Below are 11,580 nucleotides of genomic sequence, written 5' to 3' on the forward strand. Positions count from 1 at the left end.
AAAAAAAAAAAAAAAGAGTGCTCTTCCTGTAGAGGTATTGTAGGCCCAGAAGGGCAGAAGCAGATTTACCATTTGTGAAATAAGAGTAAGTGGGGTATCAGACATATCAGTGATGGATCAGACTCTCAGAATAGAACACATGAGACTTTGGTCTATCTATTTTCCACTCACCAGGGCTAAATATTACATACTGTGAATTTTATGTATGACAGGCATTGCATATGAAAGGAGCTACGCTACTTGTGATCCCAGGCTCAAGCATAACGTCCTCTGTGGTCCATTCAACCCCTGCCTGGAGCCTGGCTCATGGGTCACATATGAGCGTATGGCTAGGATTATGGGTTGAATGACCAAATAGTTTGTCTTCTAAACCAGACACTTTTTAGGGTGAAGATGGGTATTATTATTATTATTATTATTATTATTATTATTATTAATGTATTTGGTACAGGGTCTCACTGTGCAGTTTGTACTTGTAGTGATCCTCCTGTTTTCGGCCTCCCCAGTGCTGGAATTACAGGTATATGCCACCATGCTGAACTCACTCCCTAGCTCAGTGCCCCGGGGGTGGGACTGGCACCAACATGCATGTGGTGCTGGGAGATCAAATCTGGGTTCCTGTGCTTGCCTAAACAGGCTCTTAGTCTGCTGAGCTATCTTGCTGGCCCAAAGTGGGGTATTATTAATTATTAAACTGGGACATAGTTATAAACCCAGATAGTTCTGGGCAATCTTGACATTTGATAGTTTTAAGTCCTTTCTATATTGCTTTTGAAAACAAAATGGTTTTCCGCTTCTGAGTCTGTTAGCTCTTCTGAAGTTTCTGTAATTGGTTTAGCAGCACAGTAATTCAAAAGGCTAGCTTTTGCATTTTGATTTTTTTTGAGCTGTATTTCATTTTCTAATTCAGAGTGATATTTTCTTTTTAAGTAAAATTGCTGTCTTATTCACTATGTATGTGCCTTTATACAATTAAATGACTGTCTTATACATTATTAAGTAAATCATAATGGTTCTTTGGAATCTTTCACCCAGGTAATAACCAAAAGGCAACATAAAGGACAAGATAGGAGCTGATGCTGCTAATGCCCATGCCTAGTAATTGTTTACTTGGCAAAGATCAAATCTGGGATCATTTACAGTATTACAACTTTACTTTTACTTTCTGCTTTGCAATGATACTTGGGCTGTTGAAGTTAAATTAATATTGATAATTTTCAGTGTTTGAAACCATTGTATATGAAAGTAAACTTTGATTTCTCCATTATCTTCCCTGCTGTTGTCTTAACAGAAAAAAGCTTGGCAGGACCACAAGCGGGAATGCAAATGTCTTAAAAGTTGTAAACCCCGATATCCTCCAGACTCAGTGAGACTTCTTGGCAGAGTTGTCATCAGGCTTGTGAGTATACAACTCATCAAATATGCATGAATTTTAATTTTATAAAAGCATTTGATATTGCATTTGCTAGTCATATTTAAGACTGCAATCGAACCCACATTAAGATGGAAAGTGTATTACTGTAGGAAGTATCTCAAGATACAAATCTTGATTTCTTATTAATTCTGGAATTAGTAGCAGTGGAGAATCACATACCTTCCCCGAAAGGCACTGCGTTTCATTCTGGAAATAGATATACGAAGTCCTATATTTGGGGTAGAAGTATTTAAAATCTGTCACATTGTTTTTTAACTTTTCTACTTTGAACTAATGCACAGGACATGTATGTCCTTTTTGTTTGTTTCTTCATTGAGATTTTAATTTGACAAGTAATAATAAATTGAGGGATACTTACTGATCCTTATATAGTCTAGATTCATTGAAATGATTTATTATCCTATTTTCATGAAGTGCTCAAAGTGGATTCTGTGAACTGCTGCTCTGCTTGGAAAATCCTAGAGACTTTATCATGAATATCTTTCTCAAATTATTACAGCTGTGTTCTGTCTTTTGTTTATTAAGCTTTTTTTTCAACTCTGAAATTTATTAAGGGCAGAAAGAATGTAAAAATATGCAAACTTTTTGTAAAATAACCGTCCTCTGTTTGGAGATTACAACTGTTAGATACAAGTTGCAAGTTAGATTTTATTTGAAAGTTTTTATTGATTTAGTAATTCAACTTTAAAATGATAAAAACTATGTAGGAAACTATTTTTTTAAATAAACTTTAAGTATTTAACAGAGCTTATGGAGTATTTTAAATTGTCTTTGGTGTTTCTCACCTTTACTTCACAGATGGAAGAAACACCTTCTGAATCAGAGAAGCTTTATTCATTTAATGATCTGGAATCAAGTAAGTGATTGTGAGCATTTTAAAAGAGAAAAACCTATAATTTATTTACTGAGCTAGAAACAATCATTTGTATGTCTGCATGTCTGTATAAGTGTATGTGTGTTTCTATGTACTGTACATGTATAATGTATTTATTTAGCTAAGTTCAGTAACCTGAGCTACCACTGAGTTAGCCTCAGTCACAAAACTGCTTTATGACTTTTTCTTTCTTTATTATGTAAAACAAACCTAAGAGAAGTTTTCATTTTTATAAACAACTCTCTCTTTAGTTTATTTCATTTATTTCAGGGTAGTTTTGACCATATAGAAGTTTGTAAATAACCATAAAGATATCCAGACTAGTCAAGGTAATATAACCATTATTTCAATTGCCAAAATTTTTCTTTCACCTCATCTTCTTTTCCTCTCTTCTGTCGTAGTTTCCTCTTCTGATTTCTGATGTAGTTGAACAAATTGCTTTTAGAGGGCCTTTTAGGGTCACCATTCTTTTGAATATTATGGACAGTTGGAGGTACAGATGCTTTGGGTTCTATGACAGTATTGAGCTTTGCTGTTTTCCTAAACTGCTATAGTCAGTGAGCAGGTCCTTCTAATGATTGAACCTTTCTTTACATCTGGTCATCAAGCAGATATCAGGATTGTCTTGCTTCTCTATTGGCACATATTCTCTTCATTGAAGTTGTAAATGATGTCAACCTGCTCAGCAGAGTAAATTTGCCACATAGTTTAATATTTCTGGATAGAGGCAAGCACGGTGATGATCTAGTACAGATTTATGGTTATAGGATCCTTAGTGCCAATGGTGATAAATTATTATTTAAGAAATCAGTGGGCTAATTATTCTGTTGAACAAGTAATTTAGAAAAATCTGCAGACCTGACATGAGCAACATAGTTATGCTATAGTTCAACTTGATTTGTCTTTTTAATTTTAATAGAGAACTAATTAGTCATTTTTTCTCATATATAACTGTTAGATAATTAACACCTCTTTCAGTGGGTTTTACGATTAACATTATCCCTGCTTGGCATCACTGTCATACATACTGCTTGCAGTGGAATGTTTGCAAATATTATTAATTAAATGGTGCATAGATAAGCTTAATACATAATTTGTGGTATACCTTAAGCTGATTTTAAGGGGTTTGTATCAATTTTTAAACTACCTTTTAAAAAAAATAATTGGCATAATCTGTATTAAAATTTAGAGGCTATAGTACAGAAATTCAGTGTATCTTTATAATATATAATGATAAAATCATGGTAATTACCATTTCCATCTCAAAATTTTATACTTTTTATGTGTTGGGAATTCTGTCTTAGTTACTCTTCTCTTGTTGCTGGGACAAATACCCGACACTCAAACTTAAGGAAGGAAAGGTTTATTTAGCTCACAGTTATACGGCCTGAATTATGTAGCAAGACCTTGGAGCCTTATTTGCTCAGGAGAGAAGGTCAGTGTGTCTGTCTTCTCCAAACATCTCCTCCCTGCCTGTGGTGGCCTCAATCACAGACACTGCTGCCCCATGCTACAGGGTCTGGAGGAGAGGCTGGCCTGCCACTGTGTCCAGGATGACCCTCTCCACACCTCCAAAGGCCATTGGCCTGGTGGGTGATGCGGGGGGCAGAGCACATGCTGTCAGTTTAAAGGTTTGCACCTCTCTGGCCCCACCCCTCAAGCCCCACACTGGTCCTCTGGCCATGCCCCTCAAGCCACTTGCTGCTCCTCCAGCCTGGTCTGCCCCATGACTTACACAAGGCTTGAGGGGGACAACTAGACACCAACCGTAACAGTTGAGAAGCTTTGAATTTTTTAATAGTTGTGAAATATGCCATAAATTGTTATAGACTATATTTACTGTACTATAGAACAGTATTACTAATTCTTCCTATTTAACTATGCTTTGTTACACATTATCTAACTCCATTATCTCTTCTCTGTAGTGTCTAGTGATAGTGACCCACTCCTCTATGAGATTGAGTGAGGATGTAATGTTTGTTTTTTTTTTATGTCTGGTTTATTTCACTTAATATTATATTACCCACTTTTGTCCACTTTCCTGAAAATGACAGTATTTCTTTTTTCATGTCTAATACTTCAGTGTGTGTGTGTGTGTGTGTGTGTGTGTGTGTGTGTTTGTGTGTGTGTTTATGTGTTGTTACATTTTCTTTATGATTGATATTAGGTTTATTCTGTATTTTGACTTTTGTGTATAGCACACAAAATATGGGAGTGTTGTTGACTTTTTTTGGTGTGTGCTGGTATAATTTTATTTCCTTCATATATACTCAGTTCTATAATTGCTAGAACATAAGGTAGTCCTGTTTTTAGCTTTGAAGGAACTGCCATATTTTTTTTTATAGTGGATTTGCTAATTTACATTTCATCAACAGCCTTCAAGGATTGATTTATTTTTTAATATTTTAAGAGAATAAAAAACAGTAAATAAAAAATTAGAAATGATACAGAATTTCACTAAAAAAACCAGAAATTCAACAATGGTTGTTATACTGCATAATGTTGTCTTCAAATTAGTTGCTTAGATTACCAGATACAAGCATGCAAAATTGGTAAAGAAAAAGTTATAAGAAATTAAAGTGAGAAGAAAAAAGGTTAAAGCATTAACTACTTTTCAATAGACCAGCAGAAATCAGCATTACAGTTATCCAAGCTATCATATTTTTATCTATATCTATATCTATGTGTCTATCTATATCTATATATTTTATATCTGTATATACATATATAGGTATATATCTCCTTCTCTTTCTTCATTCCAGTTGTTCCTTTCCTTTGAACAGATTCTTTGCCTTTCACAGTATCTATTGCTCCTTTCAGATTTTATTTATTCTTTCAGATTCTTATACTAGCAAGACAATAACATGTTTAGACATGTGCGTCTGATTTATTTCACTTATATATATGGTCTCTAGTTGCACCCATTTACCTATAAAAACCTTGAGTTTATCTTTTTAGTAGCTGAGTAATATCCATTGTATAAAAAATACCACTTGTTTTTATTAGTTCCTCAGTTGATGGACATTGGGGCTGTATCCAAGATCTAGTTGTGACAGATGGCACTGCTGTAAACATGAGTGAACATCTCCCTTCGGGGAAAACATCCAGGAAGGGGATTTGAATGGGACCTCCAGTCCTAGCTTTTTGAGGCATCAGCACACTGATTTCCATAGTGGTTGTACCAGTTTACATTCTCACCAACAGTGGAGTACAGTTCATTTTTCTCCACAGTCCTTCCAGCATTTGTTATTGACTGACTTTTTGATGATAGCCATTCTTTCTGAGATGAGATAGAATCTCAGTGTTGTTTTAATTTGCATTTCTTGAGTGACAAATGATATTGAACCTTTTTTCATGTGTTTATTTGCTGTTTGTATTTCTTCCTCTGAGAAGTATCTGTTCATCTCAGATGCCCATGTTTTGATTGAGTCTTTGAATTTTGGGGGCCTGAAAATTTTTAATTCTTCATATGTTCTAGATAGAAGTCCTTTGTCTGAGGGACATTTTTTTCCAATTTGTAAGTTTTCTTTTTAGTCTTTTGGTGATTTCTTTTGACATGGAGGGACTTTTTATAAAGATGAGATCCTAGTTGTTGATTCTTTGGAGTATTTCCTGTGTAGTTTGGATTTTGTTCATGAAATTTTGTCTACTCCTATATCTTCAAGGTTTCTGCCTACTTTCTTCTCCAGTAGATTTAGTGTTTTTGTGTTAACATTTAACGTTTTGATCCACTTTGACTTTTGTTTAGTACATGGTGATAGACATTGGTCTAATTTTAGCCTTTGGCATGTGAAGAGCTAGTTTTTTCCAGCACTATTTATTGAGAAAGCTATCTTTCTTTCAGTAAACATGTTTGGCCCCATTTTCAAAGATAAGTTGGCTGAGTGTGTTTGTAGTTGTGTCTGCATTTTTTTTTTTTTTTTTTTGCCTGGACCATGCTGATTTTATCACAGTAACTTTGTAGTATAATTTCAAGTCAGGGATTGTAATGCCTCTTGCCTTTCCTTTGTTGCCTAGGATTGTTTTTGCTATTTTGTGTCTTTTCTGGTTCCAGATGAATTTTAGGAATGTTTTCTTTAGACCTATGAGGTTTGCTGTTTTATTTATTTGGAATTGCATCAAATCTGTATAACAATTTTGGGAGTATGGCCATTTGCACAATGTTGGTTCTTCCTAACCATAAGCATCTTCCTATCTTTCCTTGGTAGAAATCCTCTTCAGTCTCTTTTTGCAGAGTATTATAATTTTCACTGTATATATCTTTTACTTCTTTTGTCAGATTCATTCCTAAGTATTTCAGGTTTTTTGGATGTTATTGTGAAAGGAATGGTTTCCCTAATTTCTCTCTTAGGGTGCTTGTTGTTTACAGAAATGCTACTCATTTTTGAGTGTTGTTTTTGTATCCTGCTAGTCTACTCAATTTGGTTATTAAAAACACAAGTCTCTTGGTGGAGTTTTTGCGGTCTTCTCTGTAATGTACCATGTTGTCTGCGAATGATGATAATTTCAATTTTTCCTTTCTAATAATTATTCTTTTTATGTCTCTCTCGTCTCCTTGCTCTGGCTAATGTTTCTAGTTCTGTATTGAATAGGAGTGGTGTCTTGTTCATGATTTCAATGTGAAGCTTGTCAGTTTTTGTCCATTTAGTATGATGTTGGCTGTTGGTTTGTTATAGATGGCTTTTACCAGTTCGAGATAAAGACCGTGTGCTCTGATTTTCTGTAGGGTTTTTATCATGTATGTTAGACTTTGTCAAAAGCTTTTTTTTGCATCTTTTGAGATTATCATTGAAGTTTTGTCTTTGGCTCTGTTATGTGGTGTACTACACTTATTAATTTGTGTATATTGAACCTTTTTTGCATTTTTGGGATGTATCCCATTTGGTCATAACGTATAATCTTCTTGATGACTTGCTGCATTCTGTTTGCTAGTATTTTATTGAGGATTTTTGCATCTTTGTTCATGAGGGAGAGTGGTTTGTAGTTGTCTTTTTTGGTTAGCTCTTTCTCTGGTTTTGGTATAAGAGAAAGACTTGGCTCTCAGTCAGTCTCTTGGGACAAGGGGGTGGAGGTGGAGTAGGCTCACCAAAACTTTCACTGTCTGGGGTTTAATATGGTTTATGCAAGGTTGAGTGGGTGGTAAGCTGCAGCTCAGGAGGGCCCCAATGATGATGGGGGGAAGGTTAACACTGTGCAAGGCTCTCTGATGGTGGGGAGTGGCAGAGTAGGACTCACCTAGACTCCTGTGATGGTGGAGGGGTGGGCCACAGCTCAGAATAGCTTTCTCAGCAGTATGTATGAGGGGTCAGGCAGGGCTCACCAGGGGCCCCACAGCTCTTTGGGGTTGCCCTGCCTTCTGTGATCCCAGCATTTTTGTGTGTGTCTTTGATAATAGCTGTAAGATTTCAATGAGATGATATATCATTATTTTGATTTGCGTTTCCCTAATGATAAGTAATGATGAACTGTTTTTTCATTTGTTGACCATTTGTCTAAATTCTTTTGAGAAATTTATAGTCAGATCAAGTCCACACTTTTGATTAGATAATTATTTATTTTATCATGTTGAGTAGTTCTGAGTTCCTTATATATTCTGTTATTATTCCCCTGTGAGATGAATAGTTTGCAAATATTTACTTCCATTCTCTAAGTTGTCTCTTCACTATATTGTTTTCTTTGTCCAGAAAATTTTAAGTTTTGTGTAATCCTATTTGCCAATTTTCTTTTGTTGACTGTGCTTTTAGGGCCATATCCAAAAGAATCTTTGACTAGACTGGTATCCAGACTTTTTCTTTTATGCTTTTCTTTAGTAGTTTTGTGTCTGATATTTAAATCTTTGATCCATTTTTCATTGATTTTTATATATGGTGAAGCCTAAAAGACTAGTTACATTCTTTTGCATAAGGATATCCAGTTTTCCTAGTGCTACTTATTGCTGATACTATCACTTCTCAAATATTTGTTCCTGGTACCTATGTTGAAAATCAGTTGACAGTGTATTTGTAGATGAATGTCTATGCTTTTTATTCTGTAGTGTTGGATCTATGTTCGCTTTTGTGTCAGTATGATGCTATTTTGGCTGCTATAAATTTGTGTATGTTTTGAGATCAGATATTGTGATGCTAGTAACTTTTTGTTTTTGTTTAGGATTGCTTTGTTTACTTGGAGTCTTTTGTGGTCATATATTTTTTATGATTATTTTTCCTATTTCTGTGAAAAATGTCATTGGTTTTCAGTGGGAGTTGCCTTGAGTCTAAAGATCACTTTGGGGAGTATGGATATTTAAAAAATGGAAATTCTCACAAATCATATATATGGGACATTTTTTTCACTTTTTAATGTCCTAAATATCTTTCATTGGTGTTTCACAATTTTCATTGCAGCGATCTTTCACCTCCTTGGTTAAGCTTCTTCCTAGATAGTATTTTAATTTTGAGGTAGCTGTTGTGAATGACATAGCCTTCTTGATTTCTTTTTCAGTAAGGGAATGTTATTACCTGGACACTATTAAAAGCTAAACTTCTAAATTTTAATGATGACCATCATAGATGGTATGGAAGATTTGTTTGTTTGTTTGTATGTTTGTTTGTTAACAAAAGAATGAACCCAGAGCTTTTGTTCTGAGCTATTTTTCCAGCCCTTGAAAAAATTTCTAGACAGGTCTCATCATGTTTCCCAGGCTGGGTCTCGCCTGTGACCTCCTGCCTGAACCTCCTTAGCAGGAATCCAGCTCAGGAGAAGGGAGTGTTACCTCAGGAATCTTTATAATAAAGATTTTTCACTGGGGGAAAAATATGTAAATTAGTATGTAAAATTTTATTTTACTGATATAAAAATCCTGTTGATTTTTACATATTGCTGCTTTGCTAAATTCATTTATTGGTTCTTTTTTTTTGGGGGGGGTGTTTGTTTTTGCAGTGTCTTTCTCTTCAGGATGGAAAGAAACACAACCACAACCATGTCTTTATGTTTAGTTTAGAGCAGTAACATACCTGTTTTTTCACCTTTAAAGTAACTTGCAGTTAAGATTTCTTTAGTTGGTCCATGTTTTCTTCATTATGTACATTTCATATGACAAATTTCAGTTATTTGAACTTTATCTGAACTTTTTATTTTTCATTTTCTGTCATTTTTTCTTCCAAATGACATAGTTTATCATTTAGTTATGTCCTAGTTTTAAATTATTACATGGACAAATATATTTAAATTTATTGACTTAAGGATTTATTATGTTCTATATATATATATATATATATATATAGGAAAGAAGATGTACAAAATCAGATAATACACAACATTACTGATTTTACTTTTAATGCTGTTTACTCTGTATGCTTTTTTTTTTTTTTTTTAATGTATTTAGTACAGCGTCTACAGGCTGTCACTACACAAATCAGACTCCTACTGATCCTAATGTTTTCAGCTTCCCAAGCACTGGGATTATAGGCAGGAGTCACCACACCCAGTCTCTCTCTTTCTTTCTCTCTATCTCTTCTTTTTTGATAGCTGTTTGATCTTACATTGTAGTTAAAATTTGGCAGAATTTAATTGATAATATGGGTTTTTATTTAGAGTTATTAAAAAAAGGAAAAGATGACAGAATGACACATAAGGCAGGCAGTAATGTGATTTTGTTGCATACCTGAAAATTATCCATGAAGTTGGCTTTGTGATTGTGGTATTTATTTTCTTTTTGAAAAAGATATTAATAAACTGACCGAAGATAAGAAAGAAGGCCTCAGGCAACTTGCAGTGACATTTCAGCATTTTATGAAAGAAGAAATACAGGATGCTTCTCACCTGCCACCTTCTTTTGACATTTTTGAAGCCTTTGCAAAAGTAAGTGTTAAATTTCATCTCTTTGCTGTTCGCGTAAGTCACATTTTTACCCTGTTTTGTGTTGTTGGTTACAAAAGAGTCTAGACACTCAGGAAATCCAACACTTAATGCATTATGTTACTTCCCTACCTAAATGAGTGCATAATAAGGGAATGTGTTTTGGATAGTGAAAAGGTATTGCTTTTTCTGTTTTATCTGCATTTGTATTTTGGCCTACCATATGTTCATTATCCCTTTATTTCTTACTAAAGATTTGAAGCTTACCATGGTGCACACTGAGTTTCATGGTGATTAGCTTTGCATAGATCCTGCCTTTTAAATGAATAATTTATTGGAATCAGTTTCTGCTTATGCTGGTTATAAAAATATGAAAGCATATCTATTTCTAATTTTTAGTTAATTGCCTAAAAGTCTGTTTAGATATTTTAGACCATTACACTTCAAGGTTAGGGATAGAAAACAGGTTTTAATAACTGTTTCCTCTCTGGTTTACTAGGGTTACATTAAGTGTTCTTTTTGAAAATAATTGCAAAAGTGTGAATTGGTCCTGGAAGGCAGAGTGTGTTGATTTGATTCTTGATATTTTACTCCGAGACCCTGGTAACATCTCACACATATTCCCTTCGCTGCCATGGATCTGTTATCTGTGTGTTCTCATATTGTGTGTTTAGGTTTAATACAGATCATATTTTATAAAAACAATTAGAATTTTTAACAACTAAAATTTTATATTTTAAGATAATTTTGCCACTTATTTGCAACTTGTAAGTGCATTTGATGTTACATTTACTCACATTTATGGTATACTTCTAAAGCTACCTTTGTAGTAATTTCAGTTATGGTTAGTTTGAGTGCTAGAGATTTATTCTATTTTTTCTTAAATGTAATTTTATTCTTTAAAATATATTATGAATTTTCTGAAAAATATCATCTTAGCATTATAATTCTGGTTTGTCTATAATTTAGAATCAGTTCCAAAATGTAATGGTTATTTACAATGCATCTAAGAAATTTCTCACTTATTTCATGTGCTTTTAAAAATTATAATGCATTGTACTACCTTGTGTATAGTACACACACAGTGTATAGTACCTTTTTGTCAGGTTTTAGTGGCAGCAATGATGGTGGTAGGACAGAGAAGCAGGAAAATAGTGGGGGGAAGCCTTTATTAATTCTGAAGACGTAAAGAGGATTGAGGGCAGGAGACAGATCCTTTGACCCGAGACAGGGAGGATGAGAGTTTATGGAGTTTTGCTAGGGGCTGAGTTTGAGAGGCAGGTTTAGTGACACACATGACATGATTGGAGGTTCCCTTGTGTGGGCAAGAAAGGTAAAAAGAAGTTGTATCCAGGGCTGGAGTGGGGAAGAAGGAGGAAGTGGTCATTGTGAAAATAAACTGTTGTTTCGGGGATTCAACCACATTGGATCAGGG

At 34.4% G+C, this 11,580-nt stretch overlaps 1 protein-coding gene and 1 pseudogene across 1 annotated transcript in view; one reads left to right on the plus strand and one right to left on the minus strand.

Moving 5' to 3' along the window:
- Positions 1–10,825, plus strand: part of LOC111815492 (histone-lysine N-methyltransferase SMYD3-like) — a 188,813-nt gene extending 177,988 nt beyond the window's left edge. Inside the window, exons 3-6 of the mRNA XM_023710191.1 lie at positions 1,292–1,399; positions 2,234–2,291; positions 10,012–10,181; positions 10,820–10,825. Coding sequence (XP_023565959.1) covers positions 1,292–1,399; positions 2,234–2,291; positions 10,012–10,181; positions 10,820–10,825 — 342 coding nt within the window. The remainder of the gene's footprint in view (positions 1–1,291; positions 1,400–2,233; positions 2,292–10,011; positions 10,182–10,819) is intronic.
- A 109-nt stretch (positions 10,826–10,934) lies between these two features.
- Positions 10,935–11,580, minus strand: part of LOC105741606 — a 7,767-nt pseudogene continuing 7,121 nt past the window's right edge.

This window comes from Octodon degus, unplaced genomic scaffold, assembly GCF_000260255.1.
Source record: "Octodon degus isolate 3935 unplaced genomic scaffold, OctDeg1.0 scaffold00017, whole genome shotgun sequence".
NCBI lineage: Eukaryota > Metazoa > Chordata > Mammalia > Rodentia > Octodontidae > Octodon > Octodon degus.